This window comes from Lissotriton helveticus, chromosome 10, assembly GCF_964261635.1.
Source record: "Lissotriton helveticus chromosome 10, aLisHel1.1, whole genome shotgun sequence".
Classification (NCBI taxonomy): domain Eukaryota; kingdom Metazoa; phylum Chordata; class Amphibia; order Caudata; family Salamandridae; genus Lissotriton; species Lissotriton helveticus.
This window is the reverse complement of record NC_136071.1, coordinates 186,351,595-186,371,178: the sequence shown is the minus strand read 5'-3', so window position 1 is coordinate 186,371,178 and position 19,584 is coordinate 186,351,595. Positions and strand designations below refer to the sequence as shown.

At 49.3% G+C, this 19,584-nt stretch overlaps 1 protein-coding gene across 2 annotated transcripts in view; it reads right to left on the bottom strand.

The window, feature by feature from the left end:
• Positions 1-11,291: 11,291 nt before the first annotated feature.
• Positions 11,292-19,584, bottom strand: part of PDZD9 (PDZ domain containing 9) — a 225,768-nt gene continuing 217,475 nt past the window's right edge. Inside the window, exons 4-5 of one of the 2 annotated variants that reach the window (XM_078664204.1) lie at positions 12,645-12,699; positions 11,292-11,623 (exon numbers count right to left, since the gene is read on the bottom strand). In XM_078664204.1, coding sequence (XP_078520330.1) covers positions 11,621-11,623; positions 12,645-12,699 — 58 coding nt within the window. In that variant the 3' untranslated portion in view covers positions 11,292-11,620. Of the gene's footprint in view, positions 11,624-11,663; positions 12,700-19,584 lie in introns of those variants that run through there. The other variant, XM_078664203.1, reaches the window with a different exon arrangement.

The following is a 19,584-nucleotide window of genomic DNA, read 5'->3' as shown; positions in this document are numbered from 1 at the left end:
ATCTGGGAAAAAGGACAGTCTGCTGCCTTGCCACTGGACCTCCCCCGCCTCCCGCAACACCGCGTCGCGGTCGCGGAAGTTCATGATCCTGGCGATAATAGGTCGTGGCAGTTGGCCAGGGCGAGGTACAGGTCCCAGAGACCTGTGTGCACGTTCGACTACAAAGCCAGCTGTGAAGGTGTCCCTTCCGAATAATTCAATGAGGAGGTGTTCAACAAAGGTATCAAACCAGCCCGTGGCAGTCGTCTCCGCCACGCCAAGAATGCGAATGTTATCGCGGCGACTACGTGCCTCCAAGTCCTCGTTTTTGATGGCCACGTCTTTAAGGATTTTTTCAACCCGCTCCAGTCTTTTAAGGGATTTTGAGGCGCCATCTCCGATGTCCGATATCCTGGATTCAGCCACGTCGAGCCACCTGTCATGGACCTGCACCTTGGCGCCCATGTCCGCAAGCTTTTGGTCTAGGCTGTCGAAGCGGGTGTCAAGCGCCTTGAAGCCGTGGCGTCCCCCATGTCTGTCGAGCCGGAAGCACCAGTCGCCGGACCAGGTGGAGGGTCCGTAGCGAGAAGGGAGGTCTTATCAAAACTAAGCTTTCTCTGATTGGGGTCTCTTTTCCCCATCGCCGCGGTAGCACGGAGGGTGCGGTCGGGGAGAAACACCAGAGGCAACTCGTTAAGGGGGGAAAGCGGCAGTACAACACCAAAGCTCCAGTCAGTGCCACAACCAGGTAAGTCTCAGCGTTCAACTGTGAGTAGTGGTCAATCGCGGTGCATAGGCGCTAGGTCAGCCTCTCACACGGAGGGTTATGGCTCCAGGCAGCATCCGAGGCCCAGTCCAGAGTTCAGCGTGGGCCAGGTTCCATGCAGTGAGTGCACCCACTGTTGGGCAATGGAGCGGGGAGCGACCCTCTCTCGTCGTGTGGAGCAGGAGGAATGGAGGGACCCGAAGATCCCCTCGGGTGGGCCTGAGGCGGGGCCGCCGAATATCTCCTAGGAGCGCCCCACGACCCCCAAGTCACCGCACTCCCCCGCCCCCGCCGTCCCCCAGCAAGAGTCCCCTCCCGCCGCCCAGCACCCAGCCCAGGCCCGCAAATCGAGGCCCCGGTCCCGGCCCACCTCCGGGCCTGCAGACCGCGGCAGCAACAGGGACCGGGAGCCCCCACCCAGGAGCCAACGGACGGATGAGCAGCGCGCGGGGGATCCCACAGACGACGTCCGGAGGGCGAAGGCCCGGCAACCAGGCACCGCGCGACACTCACCAGCGATCCGGCGCAGTCAGGGAAGATGGCGCCGAGGTCCGAAGGCCTCGCTTCTCCTCCGCCTAGCACACTCCCCAGGCCGCTCCCACGCACTCCCGAGTCACCCAGATGGTCAGGGCGACATCAGTGTTCGGATCAGGAAGGATGTGTAGAAAAGAAATAGCGGACTACATCCCAGTCGCCGCCATCAGGAGCCCGCACGGAGGAGCTTCACGGAAAGGCAGCCATTCCGATCGCCGCCGTGGCCACGCCCCCCGACACAGTAGCCTTAACAGTCGCTACAGCACAATCCTGCTGAGCCAAGGAAAGAGAAAAACTAAGAACAAATGGGTCTTCAAAGGATCAACTGAACTCTCTCCACACCATTTAAAAAATTTGGCCCACCTACTGGAATAGACAGATTTGGTGGAGTGTCTTTTGGACAATAATATAACATCCACCACATCCGGTGGGAGAGAAAAAGAACTCAGGTTGCCCCGTTCAATCTCCAGGCATGAAGGTGCAGGCTCTGGAGGTTGGGGTACAGAACCTACCCCTGCGATTGTAAGAGGAGGTATGCCCTTAAGAGGGAGACAGAGCTGAGGGTGCGATGAGAGGTGAAGAGCTGTGTACCACACCCTTCTTGGCCAAGCCGAGGAGATCAATATGACTTGGGCCGGGTCTTTGCAAATCTTCCTCAGAACCTGAGGAATCAAGGGTATGGGGGAAATGTGTAAATAAGCCCTAAGCTCCAATCTACTTGAAATGCGTCCCCAACACTCCCCGCATTGGATACTGCACAACAACGGGCAGTGCACGTTCCCATGAGTAGCAAACAGGTCCAAGCGAGGAATCCCCACATCCTGAAAATGCAGTGGACCACCTCAGGATGAAGTCGCCACTGTTGCGCCGTGAGCCATGGCTCAGCCCATGGCGCTGCCCGCTGTGCAGCCTGCGATGCCTTCGCAGCACCTCCTTCTCGGGCACGTTGCTGTGCTGCACAGCTGCCCGCTGTTTCAGCATTGCGGTTACACTCAGCTACACTTATGTCTAGTCGGGCACGCAGCAGCACCATGCTACAGCACGTTAATGCTCATTAATACACAGTAGGAACACCACAGCTCCAATTTTGGAGCTGCGGCTTCCAGTACTTCTGTAGGGCATATTTTCACACACCTTTTGTTTTGCACACTGCACTCTGGTTACTACTTCTTCCCATTGGTCCTCCTTTTCCACAGGGCCTTGGGAAGGATGGCAACCTTTCGTAATTCTTACATTTCCTTTTCCCTATCCAAGATGGCAACTGCTTACTTCCTGTTACATCACTTCCTGCCTGTGGGTATTTAAGGGGCTGAATCCTTCTTTGCCTTGCGTTGCAACACTCCTTGCTCCTGTTGGTGTGTCCTCGTTCCTGTTGCTGACCTTTGCTCCTGCTTGGTGTATATTGGCTTCCTGTTGGCACACTTTTGTTTCCGATTAAGGCTTCCTGTTCCAGTTTGGAGTTGTTGTAACCTTCCACTCCTATTTGGAATTCTTGCCTTCTATTCTCCACTCCTTGCTGGTGTTTGCTCTTATTTGTGGGTTCTTTCCTTCATTTCTGTTCCATTCCTGGATCTCCGCCTTCAACAGGGGATTTTTCCTCTTGGGACTCCTTTTGGAAAGCACAGTCTGCTCAGGCTTTTCATTTTTGGCAGCACCGTAGCTACCAGAAAGGGTCGCCCTTACCTTGGACAGACCAGAACCCTCAAGAACCAAAGTAGAGAACTTCTCCAGCAAGCCAGAACTGGTAGGAACATTACAAGATGTGACAGCCGCTCGTGATTGGTCAAGTAATGCTGCCTTAGACTGCTTGCACGCACATTCAGTCCCCCGGCCAGATGATTAGCAATTATACAAATCTGGTGGTCCTGAGCCCAGGACCAGAGTCACAGGGCCTCTCTGCAGAGATGATGTGACCCTATCCCTCCCTGTTTGTTGATGTACCACATCACGGTAGTGTTGTCAGTCAAGACCTGAACTGACTGACCACAAAGGGAGGGAATTAAAAGCCTTTAGAGACAAACGTATAGCCTGCAGCTCCAGGAGATTGATGTGAAGCAATCTTTCCTCTGGAGACCAAAGGCCCTTGATCTCCAGATCCCCCAGATGAGTACCCCACCCCATAGTCGAGGCATCCGTTATCACTGTGGCCCCCGGTGAAGGAGGTTGAAACGGCGTTCCTTGAGACAGGTTGCCTGAAACACTTCACCATAATAGATCCACTGCAGTGTCTCTAGAGATTCTGACCACCTCCCTGAGATCCCTGTTGTGTTGAAACCACTGCCTGAGGAGACACCAATGGAGTGCCCTAATTTGCCAGCGTGCATGGTTGACCATCAGTATGCAGGAAGCAAACAGACTGAGCAGGCGCAAAACCTTCAAGACTGGAACAGCCGGAGGGGCCTAGCTCGAGAACGTAATGGCCGCCTTTTAGCTCGGCTCCGTCGGCCCTCCGGCTAACCTCGACTATCCTGCAATATATCCTGCACTGCGACGATACTTCATTACAGAATTTGAAATTTAAAGACCCACTCTTACTCACCGTCTGGTCCGGAGGTTCCTGTGTGCTGTGGGTCCGCAACTGTGCCCTCGGTGGGATTGGGGCCTACGGGCACTCGAGACCGGGACCTCGCCTGTGGGACCCGACCGGCGGAGAAGAGATTGCCGGCCCAGGCCGCGAGAGTGAGCCACTGGTGAGAACCGTTGTGCGTATGCCCCGGAGATCCTGAACCGGCCCCGATGACTGGACCATGCGGCTGGAGGGGGACGAGATGTGTTGGGGGCTGACTGTGTGAAGGGGTCCCTTCGCCTTTGTCCTGTCCGGCAGCCCTGAACCCCGCGCCTGGCTCTCGCCTGTGGGGCCTGCCTCTGTTCGGAGGGGACCCCCTCCCCCATCTGGCGCTTGCCCATCCTGTGCCGGTGAGGCCGTTGTTGGGAGCCTCTGGAGGTCTGTAAAGCCCTACATTTGGGAGCTGTTTGGGGGCCCACGGTGGAGTGTGGGGCGGCGAAACTCACAAGATGGCTACCGACAACGCTGGGGGTGCTCCGCTCTGCACCGACGCTTCTTACCGGCCGGATTGTGCGGAGGCCTGGGTGTGTACTCGAGCGCCCACGCCCGGAGATGTCCTGGACGCCTTGGTGTCATTGTACGCTGTTTTGGCCCCCGGTGTCTCTGCCGACCCCATGCGGCTCGCCGCCATTTTGGGCCGCCGCTCTTTCAAGCACCCCTATCGTCCTGATGCCTCCATTGCTTCGCCCCCTTCGGCTGCACCAGGAGTTGCTGCTGTTGTTCTTCGGCCGCTTGATGGGCCGGTGACTTTTGACCCTCTGCTTCCTCACCGCCTGGATTTCGAGGACTTCCACACGGCGCGGAGATTTGCTCCTTCCCGGGCACCTGGGACTTATGGTGGGCCGCTGTTTGCTCCCGCTTCGTTGGATTCGAACTTTTGTCCTGGAGGGGACCCTTTGTATTGTCGAACTGCGCACCTGGACTCCGGCTTGCCTTTGCCTGCCCTGTCGTTGCTGCTACAATTGACTTGCATTATTGACTTTTTGTATTCCCTCCGTACGAAGGCTCTCCCTGATTTATCTCACTGCCGTGACTCTGGACAACATTACGATCATTCTGTGCTGGGTGGTCCGCTCCACATTATCCTTTATTGGGTTGGTTTTGTGGTTAGGAAGGGTTGGGGGTGAGTTGCACGACATGATAGTTTGCTGGTTTACCGGCCCGTTGCACTGATGCTTGTATTCCCGACACGGGGAAACGTTACAATCTCTTCCTCCTCCCCCTCCCTGTGGGTTTTTGCTGTATGTGAAGGTGTAGTACTGATTTGATACTTATTCATTCGTTGGTCGGGGGCGGGTCGTAGCCGAATGTGTTTGCTCATATCCTCTGGCTCCTCCCTCACATTTTATTTTTGTTTCATATTTCCTATCCTCCTCTTTTTGCCTCCTTCTTCTACTTTCTTTCTTAACTATATTTCGGGTTTCGGATTAGGGCGACAGGCACGCTGTTTGGAGGGTAGGCCGTAGCCTTCTGCAGGGGTGCGGGGTGGGACGGGTGGGCGGGGTCTTTCAGATGTTTTCTTTTGGTTCTATGGCCCTTTTCTATCCCTTTATAGCGGTGCCGCTTCTGTCCTCGCTTCTCAGGCATGAGTGGGTCGGGGTCTGTTGCTATGTCACTTTTCTTGGTTTCGATGCTTCGTCGCGACTGCCATACCCTTCTTCTCGCCAGCTTCCACTTTCTTCTGTACTACTAGCCGCGGGTTGCCTGGCCCGGGGTGGCACCCATCTTGCACGATTGTGTTTCTCCTTTTATATTTCTTCATTTGTTCTTCCTCTTTTTCTTTCCCCTCTCTTTGTCCCTTCTTGGTTTCCTCCCCTCTGTTCCCCCCCTATTTTTCCCCCTTTCCCTTCCCCCTTCCCCTTTCCCCCCCCCTTTTCCTCCCCCCTCCCCAGGCTCGTATTGAGAGAAGTGGGTTCTGTTCGTACAGTTTATCCGCTCCCCTTGCCTTTGTTAGTGTGTTATTGAGCGTGGGACATGAGATTCTGGTAGCACTTGTATGCTTCTCCACTATATTTTGCGTTTGTTTTGTGCTACGGTTGATTCGCGTCCTTACATCCTCCTCCCCCCCACCCCCTCCCCTCCTTTTGTTTTGGCATGGGTGTATTCCTGTTTATTGGTTGTTCCGTATTTGTGAATTAGCCATGAGCCTTGTCCCCTTATTATAAAATAGACCTCATTGATCCTGATATTGGGCCGTTATTGCCGCTTATCCCATTTCTAGCATTGTTTAACTATGTCTGTCTGCCTGCCAACTGGCCTTGTGTCGCTTATTTTGACTTTTGATCGTCTTTGATTTGTGGCCGGCCGGATTGGTTGTAGGCCCATGCATGTTTATCCTAATGATGCAAATAAAGGTCTTCAAAAAAAAAAAAAAAAAAAGACTGGAACAGCCGCTCCATCTTGAAACATTGGGATCATAGTTTGGATTTCTAGAATTCTCGGAGGAAGCGGGAAAGCACGACTCGGAGTAGTATCCAATGCTGCCCCTATGAACAGGTTGCGCAGAGAGGGCACCAGCTGAGATTTGGGTACATTTATCGAAAAACCCAAGGTAAACAATAGTTGAGTTGTTACATGCAGATGATGCAGTACCATCTCTGGCGACTTTGCTTTGAGCAGCAAGTTGTCCATGTAGGGGAAAACCGGAATCCCAGACCTTCTGAGATGCTCTGCCAACACCGCCATCACATTCGTGAATACCCGTGGCACATATGTAAGACCGAACGGAAGGACTACAAACTGATAATATTGAGACCCCACTGTAAAACGTAGATACTTCAGATGCGACATCAGGATGGGAATGTGAAAATATGCATTCTGTAAATCGATCAACACCATCCAGACTTCCTGCTGCAGCGCCGGAAGAACCTGAGTTGGGATCAACATCTTGAACTTCTCCTGCTCGAGGTAAAAATTCAAGACCCTGAGGTCTAGGATCGGTTTCAATCACCCGACCTTTTTGGGGATCAGGAAATACCGGGAATAGCATCCCTGACTCCTTTCCTGCCCTAGAACCACCTTTATTGCACCTTACTGTAATAAGGACAGGGCTTCTTGATGCAGAAGCAACATATGGTCCTCTAAACACCGGTCCGGGTGAGGAGGAAAAGGAGGGGGAAACTCCTGGAAAGGAAGGGTGTACCCATTTTCTACAAGATTCAAAACCCAATGATTTGATGTAACAGATTTCATGGGACACCCGGCCTCCTATGGGTCCGACATGCTCCAAGATGGGGGATCTAGAGTTACTTCCCTGCTGAATGAGTGGGGGGGAGGAGGAGGAGGAGGAGGAGGAGGAGGAGGAGGAGGAGGAGGAGGAAGAGAGCTGTTGGTGAGTGGCCCCTCGCATATGACCTCTTCCCTTCCATCTGTATGACTTATACTGAGGGTTTCGTTGTTGTTGCAGCTGCTGCTGTTGCTGCTGCAGACGGCCTCGAAATGGCATTGCCTTCCTCAAAGCCACAAAATCTCCAGAAACCAAAACCCCTAGGCTGGGACTGTAAGCCTAAGGATCTAGCCATACTATCCTTAAAATGTTGCAGGGCTGAGTCTGTCTTTGACCCAAAGAGCCTGGAGCCATCAAGTGGACCATCCAACAGCGTGGCTTGAATGTCTGGAGAGAACCCTGATCCTCTAAAGCAGGCGTGCCTTCAGGTTGCCACTGAAGAGTCCATCACCCTAGCAACTGAGTCTGCCGTATTGAAACCCGACTGGATCACATGATGGGCTCCTGCCTGGGTATCCGCCAGTACCTTCATGAAGAGACCCCGAAATTCTAATGGCAGCGTAGGAGCCACCTCTTTAGCTGTGTCCATCTAAGCATGGATATATCTTCCTAAACGACATGTAGCATTGGTAGATTTCAAGGCCATACTAGCCGATGAAAACAACTTCTTAGCAGACTGTTCCAGTTTCTTGGAATCCCTATCCCCCGGAGTGGAGGGGAAGGAACCTGCTGACTGCGTTGAAGAAGATGAAGCTTGAACCACCAAGCTTTCAGGTGAAGGGTGTGATGACAAAAATGCTGGGTCCCCAGGTGCAAGCCTTGTTGAATGGAAGCAAAGGCTCCACTGCTGATGAAGGCGAGTGCAGAACACTCAGTAAGAATGTTAGATCTGACCTCCGCATTGGGCAACTGTAAATCCAGGTCGGTTGCCTTCCTTATAACTGAGTGGTATGAGGCCACCTCCTGAGAAGGAAGAGCTTTGGGAGAAGAGAGCTCCTACTCTTATGAAGAGTCCAGCCCACTGACCTTTTGAAGACCTTCAAAGTCATCCACAGTATCAAGAATCTCTCCCTCCTCAGCTTGTTCCTGCTGCTCCAGGAATTCCTCTTCTTCCAGAAGCCTCTGATCCTCCCTTCTTGTACACAATTTAGGAATCAGCATCAGCAGTGCCAGACGCGGCACCGGTGACCTCGGAGGCAGCGTCAATGCAAGTCCTTCATGGGCAGCCGGTGAGCCCACATGAAGTCGAGATGGTGCCGTACCGGAGCCCAACGGTGCCGGAGAGAAGTCCATCCTTCCCCCCTGAGATGGAATCAGCGCAGTGTCAGAAGAGCCCAAGACGGAGCCATTGGCATGAAGGTCGCTTGGGCATAATGTTGGGGAACGCCCAAATTATAGGAAAGCGGTCCTATGGGACCAGCCGGCGTGCCGGATGGGTTAACCACCCTGGCAAACATGCCATACATCACATTTAGAAAATGCTACAGATCCGTTCCTGGAGCCGACAAAGGTGGGTATGGATCCGGAATCACTTGATCTGGATAGATCGAGGTTGTAAGACAGGTTCTGGTTGCGGCACCGGAGACACTGGATCCGGGATCGTCAAGGTCTGAGGCACAGGAAACGTTTCTCTGGACGCGGGAGAGCCCCTCGGCATTGGAGAATGCTCCGGTGCACCTGTGGTGAAGGTGAAGGCGGGATATCATCCTTCCTATGACGCCGCTTAACCTGAGATGCCAACTTTGATGACTTCTCCTTCAAAGAGCGACGCTTGGATCCATATCTGCTTTGACCTCAACTTAGTTCTCTTCCGACCTCTCTTCTCCTTCCTCGCCCGAGCCATAAACCGCTGTGCTTCTCTTTCTTTAAGGGCCTTTGCATTCATCTGACGACACGAAGAGAATCCCTCAACGTTGTGGTCAGATGATGAACACCAAAGGCAGTCTTCGTGGGGGTCCGTGATAGATATATGGCCCCTACATACCCTACATGGTGTAAACCAATGACGCCGCTTAACCTGAGATGCCAACTTTGATGACTTCTCCTTCAAAGAGCGACGCTTGGATCCATATCTGCTTTGACCTCAACTTAGTTCTCTTCCGACCTCTCTTCTCCTTCCTCGCTCGAGCCATAAACAGCTTTGCTTCTCTTTCTTTAAGGGCCTTTGCATTCATCTGACGACACGACGAGAATCCCTCAACGTTGTGGTCAGATGATGAACACCAAAGGCAGTCTTCGTGGGGGTCCGTGATAGATATATGGCCCCTACATACCCTACATGGTGTAAACCAATGACGCCGCTTAACCTGAGATGCCAACTTTGATGACTTCTCCTTCAAAGAGCGACGCTTGGATCCATATCTGCTTTGACCTCAACTTAGTTCTCTTCCGACCTCTCTTCTCCTTCCTCGCTCGAGCCATAAACAGCTTTGCTTCTCTTTCTTTAAGGGCCTTTGCATTCAACTGACGACACGACGAGAATCCCTCAACGTTGTGGTCAGATGATGAACACCAAAGGCAGTCTTCGTGGGGGTCCGTGATAGATATATGGCCCCTACATACCCTACATGGTTTAAAACAGGCTTCTACTGAGTAGCCATCATGCAGAAACAGTTTAAAGACAACTGCAACAAAGTAGACTACAGAGAAACGGAGAGTCCTAGAAAACCGCTACCCATCGACAGCGCGGAAAAAAGGGAACTAATGTCAGCACGCCAACAAAGTCTTCTTGTGGCTCCAATTATGTTATACGGAGTCCCAAGCCGTGAGTGCCATTGTGACGTCCTCCTCAATGTTGAAGAGCTATGAAAAACGTTTCCGTGGAATGCTGCGCAAGGGGTAATTCAAAAGGTGAGGAATCCACAGGCAGTTGCATCCATCAGAAAGTTGTCTTTACAAACGTCTTATCCTTTAAATTGAATCAAATTTGGAAGACAGATCAGGCAGGTGTGCTGAGTCCAACACATATTGACTTTGCATATTTCACAGTTAGATCTTATAAAATCGTCTGAGTTCAGACTATCATATTAATCTGTTTATTAAGACCACTGGGACAGCCCGAGGGTATTGTCAAAAGGCATCTACAGAATCTATTCTCTTTAATGTGGAGAAAGTGTGAGTCTGCATAACCCCACACTCCGGCTACACAGCACATAAAATGCAATCATGTGCAAGTTATTTTCCCAAGTTTTGAAGAGAAATTAAATAAGAATGCCTGAGATTAAATAAAAAGCTTCTTACTGGATGCAAGATGTTCAGACAAGCTAGGGTTGGTGGTCGCGAAGCGATACATAGCTAAGGCATGGGGGGCCGCGGCGGTTCCATCCATTGTTAAATGGAGGAAGAGCATGGACATGTATATGCTAGGGGAGAAGACAACCTATAAGGCACGGGCCTGCCCTAAAAAGTTTCGGAAAATATGGAAGCCCTGGCTTATACACTATGGACTCTCGCTCTCCGATTCACAATGATCTTATATGGTTGGAATAGGAAGATGGGCCCCAAGATAATGATTTGGTGCACACTACTGCTGATTAGATACACAGCTGCATTCTATTTGCGTATGTTTACATACTCTGCTGGTAACCACTGTTATTGTCTTGCAATCAGAAAAAATGTTAATAAATATATTCCAAAAAAAAGATGTTCAGACAAGCACTGTGATTCACAAAAGACAACCCCTTGGTAAGAGAAAGCCTGAGTTTTACTGAGAGCATGTTGTTAACTGAAAAAGGCCTAGATTTAGGAGACTCTGGCTGCATGGTGAGTTTTAAAAGATTGTACAAAATTACGGCTCAGAATGAAGCTGGTAAAGAAATGTCTAAATGTCTGTAGACCCCCATTCTTGCTACTAAGAACCATAGCTTTGGTCTATTGACAAAGGCAAGCTAAGTTCTATAAACGCCAGGTAAATAGAGCCCTTGTTAATGAACATATATTTTTCAATACGTAAATGAAAATTAAGACGCACTTTGACTGAGCAAAGCTTTGTCCGTAAGTCATACTGGAAGTGCTGGGGGTCATCTTGCCAGTTGCATGTGTTGTAGGGGAACACTATACATGAAATGGCTTCATTTCAATGCAGAATTTTTTGCCACGCAATTAGTCCCTGCTTCAACCTTTTTCACAGGTTGCAGCTATTTCAGTAGGAAATGAATGATATGCATCAGAGTAAATCACACAATGTGCAAAGTAAGGTAAACTGGAGGGTTGCAGTGAAAAGTTTTTATTATGTTATGTTGCAGTGCACAGTATGTCTTCTACCATCTATGGCAGCGAGTAATGATACTCAAAGTCATCTTTACAGTTTTGAATTTTGGAAATACTAGTGCATTTATTACTACTGTGCACACAATTATCCTGCAATAGTTCAGTTCTGGCCGATAGTCATATTCAAGATAGAATTGCTTTACACACTACCACATAAAGCTCAAAGGCCAGACCCCGTGTTCAACTTCCGCTGGCATGACCGTGCCAGCAGGGTTTAGCCACTCATGATGGGTTGGATTCAGGAAACTGTTGGATGTGGTATATGATGAAAAAAACAAATTCACTGAAAAGAACCAAAGGTTAAAGTGAAGCTATAGTTAGTTTTGGTTTTAACAACCTTAAAGCAGATTACGAAAAACCTCATAAATCAATGAAAAAACACGATTAAATAAGGTAATACAACAAAAACCTAAAAGATGTTGAAACTTGCCAGTTATGGTTGTGTAAACTAACCTCAACTCATGCCCCCATTGTATACTATTTTTGACCTCACAAATGACATCACTCATAATATGTTAAGCAACAACATTTTTCATCTATGTTAAGATGTTATAATCAAACCTAAATAAATAGATATTATCTATATATAGTTTTATTATAACATGATTTATGAGCACAAAACATACTACTTATAACAAAATCTGACAGGAAAAAAAGTTGCCACAATTATGTGAAGAAGAAATACCTTGAAATACATTGGTTTCTGGACTAAATGCTGCCACTGCAAAAGGTCCAGGATTATTATAAATTGAATAAAACGTCCAGAAAATACTACTGACAATGTGACGGGGTTCAGCTTTATTTTTAATTCAAATCTTCATGTTCCATTGATTATGCAAATGGTCCATAATCGACTGCATGTCAATGCAATATCAGACTACGTTTCTGATTGTACAAATAATAGGGTTTTATTTTAAAGAAACAGCACAGTCTTCTAACCAAAATGCATCTGACGAGGATGCTGAGGAGGGAGAAGAGAGAGGGAGTGTGTAATCCGCCACTGCCAAATACTGTGAAGAACAGTGACTCCTATAACTAGGGACAATTCTGAGGCAGTATGGTGAATGGGTATGATGGCTGGCAACGTAAAATCTGGAAGCCTGTACATTAAATGGTGCACCTGTTTCAAATGATCTATGAATCATAACATCACATCCAATGTCCAGACCAACAGTAAGGACTTTGATATTTTTTCTTAATGAATGCCAGAACTTGGATATTGGGGGCAACTCTGTACAGGAATCGTACCAAAAGGATTTTGTAGCCATTACACATCTAAAATTTGTATCAAAATCATCGCATACATTATCTCCGCCTTCTTCTTCACTGTCTGACAAATCATTTTCCAATTTGATAGAGCTGCAATTAAGAAAAGTAAAATACAGTCTTATTTAAGCTTCTTCATTGAAATGTTTTTATGCTCATAAAGAAATAAACAATACCTGGACATTTACATTCATATTTCACTTTGCATAGCTGCTACAGTAACACCTTTTACAAATTTGTGAATACCTTTTCCAGGAAGCCATGAGGAAAAGAAAACCTTCAATAATACAATGCCATGGATACTGTGCACCAATGTAGTCATTATCCATGCACATGCCCACCTCCAGTCAATCAAGCCTGATAAAGTTCTTTATTGTCATGGGCAAAAAAAAAGCATGGCTATACCTTACTTTTCAGGACAAGTAATATTGTTTCTAGAGTTAGCGCAGGTGAGTCTTTTATACTTCTACATCATCTCCTGAAACACTATTTTCAAAGATAAATATATTTTAAAACACAGCTTCAATCTTCCAAAGTGCAGCACAATGTATTGACAGTTTATTTTGAGGGACAGTCAACAATCTTAATAAATCTTCTAGCCATTCTGGTTATCATGACTGAGAGTGGGTTGGGTATAAGTAACCAATGATGGGCACCCTGGATTTAAAGTAAGGGAACGTTACTTACTTCTAATCCTAGTTTTCCTTTAAGGGATTTATTTTTATTGAAGCTATGAACAGTGTATAGTTGCCCAAAGTGCAGGATCTCAGACAACTTTTAGAAATGTATTCATATATAACAACTTTACTTTGGAAAAGACAGTTTCAAAAGCAAAACCGTTTTGGTATCCTATTCGCAGGATATATTAGTCAGTTTTTGTTTATTTTTTCAATTAAATACAACAATTTATACTAAAAAAAAATTCTGGTCTGAAAATAAGCATTTAGTAATGTATAGCTCAAACTAAAACAAGAAATAATGCAGCTATATAGGCTGCAGACTGCAGAGGTTGTAAACAGACACTTGTCCTTTAGGGCAGCGTTCCACATTAGTATCACATAAGCCCTGCAGTGGCAGCTGTAGAAAAGTGGGGTTCTGTTGCAGGAACCCCCTCCCCCCCCACTGTTTGCCAGATTTTCGATTTACTTAGACTGAATTTGCCCTGGGTCCCTGTCAATCAGGTTTCCAAGGCCTGTGTTCTTTCCCAAAACTGTACATTTGTTTCCACAGCTGGCTTACATCTGGCCCACATGTAAGTCCCTTGTACAAGGTACCACAGGTTCCAAGGGTTTTGTGACCAGAGAGGGTCTCTAAGGGCTGCAGCATGTATTGTACCACCCCCAGAGACCCCTCACCTAACAAATAAACTCTGCCATTGCAGACTGTGTATTTTGATGCTGACAAAACCTAAATGTTGGCATGGCACACATCCCTGTGTGCCAATCCTGCCTGCCTCCCACTGCCTGTGGCACAGGTAAGTCACCCATCTAGCAGGCCTCACACCCATAAGGCTGGGAGCACTATACCACAGGTGAGGGGATACCTGCATGAGCAATATGTCCCTACCGTGTCTACATTCCTAGAAATTGTAAGAGAAGTGAAGCCATGGTTTGAGAGTTGGTCTTTACAAACTCCACAGCTCCACGATGGCTTTACTGAATGCTGAGAAGTTTGGTATCAAACTTCTCAGCACAATAAACCCATACTCATCCCACTATTGTATTTATTCCAGAATGCACTAAGAGGGTATCTTAGAGATGCCTCCTGAAAAACGACCTACCCACTAGTGTGCAGCGGACTGGTCTGCACCAGCCTGCCACACAATGACCCCCTAATATGGAAGCCCTTGTGCCCCAGTAAGTCGAGGACAAAAGCTGCTTGGGGTAGCGATGCTTCACACCTAACGCCAAGCAGGAATGGCATTCAGGGCGGTGAGCCTCAAAGCTTCCTGCCCTTTGATGTACTATCCAGGGGCTCTCCAGCTAGTGGAGATACCCGCCCCCCTGATCAAGCCCGATTTTGGGTAGCAAGGTCGACAGGAAAATTAGTAGTCAGGAGAGGTGTGTCCTCTCTCTGCCAGGACTACCCCTAAGCTGCCCTGGTTGAGGTGACCCCCTCCTTAGGAAATCCTCCATCTTGAATAGAAGGATTCCAACTAATCAGGTTAGGTGATGCCCTCTATCCAAAGGAAAGGAACATACAAAGGGTGTAGTCACCCTAAAAGGCAAGTAGCCCATTTGCTACCAGCTGCCTGTACCTGTAATACCCTTAAAATCAGTATTTAGAGTCACCCCTGAACCATGATGCTACGAAGAAAAACGACAAAGAAGACGCTGTGAAACAATAGCATGAAGACGACAACTGACTTGGCCCCAGCTCTACTGGCCTGTCTCCAGCTTGAAGAGCCTGCAAAGAAAAGAACGCCTGTCCTGTGGTCAGCAACTTTCAAGAACCCCAGGAAGACTGGCACTCTTCAACAAAGGGGTCCCGTGCTCCCTACGCCACTGGAGTCAAGCTATCCTGGCTGATTTCTATTTCTATTTAGGGGGTTTTATAGAGCGCTTGGTGATGCACAGCGGCGTGTCCCCCGCGCTAAGGAGCTAATACCTACCAGAACTTACAAATGCAGAAAAGCTACTGTGTGAATAAAGCAGTCTTCAGCTTGGCTCTAAAGATTGTTTCTGAAGGTTCTAGTCGCAGCGCCATAGGTAGCTTGTTCCATCTGGATGCTGCGAGGTGCCTAAAAGATCTTCCACCCATCCGGGCTCTGGACACCTTAGGAATTGCCAGGAGTCCTGAGCCGGAAGATCTCAAAGAGCGAGACGGCTCATAGGGTGTCAGCAATCCTTTCAGAGGGAGCTGAGCTCTCCCGTTGATAATCCGGTGGCACGTGCACAGGGCTTTAAATTCCACCCTGCTACGGATCGGGAGCCAGTGCAGAGATCGGAGGGCCGCTGCGGAGCCTGCTCTTCTGGGTAATCTAAGCACTAGGGGCAGCGGCATTCTGGAGAACCTGAAGACGGCTCAAATTCTTTTCCAGAGTTCCTAAGTAGAGAAGATTGCCGTAATCCATCTTTGACGTGACTAATGCATGCACCAGAGTTTGGCGGGCTCTGATAGGTAAGAATTTTAATACCTTCCTGAGACTTTTGAGGGTCCCAAAGCATGATCCAACCACCTGATTGATCTGGGGACCAAAGGCAAGGTCAGAGTCAAACCAAATGCCCAGGTTCTTTGCTTTCTGGCTAGGGGTGGGTGCTGGACCCAAGCACGACGGCCACCACGCCGACGTCCACGCCGATTGGCCTCCCCCCACCACCAGTACCTCGGTCTTGCCTCCGTTGAGTTTGAGGCAATTGGCGGACATCCAGGCCGCGAGGTCTTGCATGCAAGCTCTGAAGATGTCCGCCGAGGGACCGGGCGCACGTGATAGGGAGACGACCAACTGCGTGTCGTCGGCATATGATACCATTTGGAGGCCGTAACTCTCTACCAAGGTAGCGATCGGGGCAACATAAAGATTAAAAAGAGTTGGGCTCAGGGACGAGCCCTGCGGCACCCCCTGATCCAGAGAGATACGCTCAGAGTAATGGTCACCCTGCCTTACTTGGAAACCCCGGCCTGCAAGAAATGAGTAAATCCATTTCAGTGCTGCCCCTCTCACCCCGCCTTTGCTCAGACACTGTAGCAAGATGGAGTGTGCTACAGTGCCGAACGCCGCACTGAGGTCCAGGAGGATTAAGGCCATGGTTTGTCCCTCATCAGCACCTTGCCTGGTGGTTTCGGTAGCTCTAAGAAGGGCAGACTCCGTAGAGTGACGCGGCCGAAACCCGAATTGCGTAGGGTGAAGGAGGTTGCTTTCTTCCACAAATTTCATTAGCTGCTTATTTACCACTTTCTCCGCGACCTTAGAAAAATAAGGCAGCAAGGAGATGGGGCGAAGATTATCTAACTTCTCGAAGCTAATGTTGGGCTTCTTACGTAGGGGGAGCACCACAGCCTGTTTCCAGTCCTCTGGTATGGAACTGGATAGAAAGGAGATATCTAGCAGGTGTCTGATATAGGGTTCTAGTGTTTCCAGACTGTCTCCCAGCCTTTTTGGAGAGGCGGGATCCCGAGGAGAGCCAGATTTAACAGATCTGCAGATTTTAACTAAATCCACCGGTGAAGGGGTGGTAAAATTAAGTAGCAGATTTTGATCGGCTTCATCACTCAATAAGTCTGCTGACATTTCCGCTGCAGGAGGTATGTGGGGAAAAGCAGAGTAAATCTTAGAGACTTTATCTCCAAAGTAGTTCGCAATGCGATTGCATGCTGCTACTGAGTGATCGTCCTCTAAGGTAGAGGTTTTTGGGGTAGCCAGAGTTTTATATATGCTGAACAGTTCCCTAGACGAGTTCTCAGCCTCGTGGATTCTGTCAGCATAGTATGTGGCCTTCTCTATCCGAATCTTATTGTGATAGGCACGTCTCTTCACGAGATAGGCCTCTTTCATCCGGTCGTCGTATGCCACTCTCCACTGCCTTTCTGCACGTTTGCAGTCACTTTTGGCGCAACGCAACGCCTCGCCAAACCAGGGAGCCGTTCTTTGTCTCTGAGCCCCTTTGGTAGGTCGTCCCAGCGGGGCTGTGCAGTCCAGAGCAGCAATAATACGGTCATTAAGCAACCTATTCGCTGTATTCACATCATTGCCTCCTGGGGGACCTTCCGCAGTGAGGGCCGTATTAAAGTTTTGCAGGGAGAATCTTGCCCACCTACGCCGAGGATAATTGAGTGGGGTGGGGGCGCTGGCTTTATATTTAGGCAAGGAGATGGCAAATGGGACCAAGAAATGGTCTGTCCAAGGCAGGGGCACTGGGGGAGCAACTGAGACATCCTCCCAGTTAGCAAATATTGGGTCAAGCAAGTGCCCACGATTATGTGTAGGAAGCAACCCCTTTAGTTCCAGCTGTAAGGTGTGAAGTTCATCCCGGAACTCCACCGCTCCTTTATCTGAGGAGTCGTCAAGATGTGTGTTTAAGTCTCCTAACAATAGAAACTTGTCCCTCCTGATCGCTGATTCAGTAACACACTCTAAAAGGTTGCCTTTGAATCTGGACATAGGTCCTGGAGGGCGATAGACTAGCAGACCCTTAATCGTCGTGCTCCCATCAATGTTTATGCTAAAGACACCTGCCTCGCAACCTGCCAAATTGACTCGTTCGAGTTTACAGGCCCATTGCTGTTTAAAGGCGATCGCAATTCCTCCTCCTCTGCCTAAGGGTCTGTCCAGTCGCACCATTTGATAGTCGTCTGGTAAGGCCTGGACAACATCAGGATCAGAGTTGGCCTCTAACCAAGTTTCAGTGATGAACAACAGATCGAGATGATTATCAGTGAGAAGGTCATATACATCGTGTTTATGGCAACTAAGCGATCTGGCATTGATCAGGCCGCAGGACAACAAGGAGGCGCTAGCCCTGGAGTAAGCAAGCGTGGTACTAAAATGGAATTGGCAATGTTTACATCCTTCGATCTCCCCAACCCTTATACTATGAAGGCCCGGGGTGCAAGTATACGAGGAGAAACTTACTAAGTCGCTCCTGCTCCAGGTAATTCTGCCATCAGGGACAAGGGGTGTGGCCCTGGGCCGTGTCCGGTCGCGGACGGGCGCAGACGGGCTTGACTTTGGCGCGGCTTCGGCGCGCATCCGGCGCACCCGCTGCGCCAGCCCGCTGCGCCGTCTGGCCGTGTGACACATTATATAGGGTGTGAGGAGGGTGGGAGGCCGGCGCGACTAGAGCGCAGCCCCCAGCCACACCTAAAATGGCGCCTGCCGCCGCCAGCACCTAATCAAACAACACGGCTGGGCGAGGCAGGGAAAGAGAGTATAGGCGTGGGAAGAAGTGTCAGTGTGCCTCAGTAAGTTCCCAATTAAAATTCTCTATTTAGAAGCCCCCCAGTAAAAATCATAAAAACGATCTTTTTAGCTTTTAAAATGCAGATTCACAAGTACAAATTCTACCAAGTTAGTTCTGGTAAAAAACGCTCGCAGCCCTAGTGTCTCTCGCTAGGGAGAGCTCGAAGAAAGGCAGCGAGGGCTTTACAGAGCAGCCCTAAATAGCCTGGGAGGGCGGGAGTCCGGCGCAACTAGAGCGCAGCCCCCAGCCACACCTAAAATGGCGCCTGCCGCCGCCAGCACCTAATCAAACAACACGGCTGGGCGAGGCAGGGAAAGAGAGTATAGGCGTGGGAAGAAGTGTCAGTGTGCCTCAGTAAGTTCCCAATTAAAATTCTCTATTTAGAAGCCCCCCAGTAAAAATCATAAAAACGATCTTTTTAGCTTTTAAAATGCAGATTCACAAGTACAAATTCTAGCAAGTTAGTTCTGGTAAAAAACGCTCGCAGCCCTAGTGTCTCTCGCTAGGGAGAGCTCGAAGAAAGGCCTTCAAGAAGGGAGGCCTTCAAGAAGAGAGCATCCTGAGAGAATCACAGTGGCGTTCCTTGCACTACATCTTTTTCTGATGACAGCTAGAAACCGGTCCTAGGATGCTCGATTCCGGTCCAAGGAAGACATGGCTTAGCAGTTTGGGCTGGACTGTTCCCATGTGGCACAGGGTCAAGACTGATTTGCATATGGCCATGTCTGAACTGGGGTGGCTTGGTGAGCAAAATAACGATGGATTAAACCCAGATCTGTGACTGGGGTGAATGTTTTGCCATTGTGCAACATTCAGTCCATCATCTTGCCTATTTTACTCTTCAACAAAGACCAGATCTCCCAAGGACAGCGGCCCTGTCCAGAAAACTCCAACTCCAAGAACTCCAGATACAGGCGGAAACACAACCTCTGTCCACTCAGCACCCAACGCCCACGGCCCGAGTCTGAGTGGCCTACCTGTCCAGTGATATCTCCCCAGCGATCCAGACCTTGACACCTTCTGTGGCTGACCCCACAAAGTCGTCTGCAGCCTCAACACAAAGAATCCCCCTGACCGC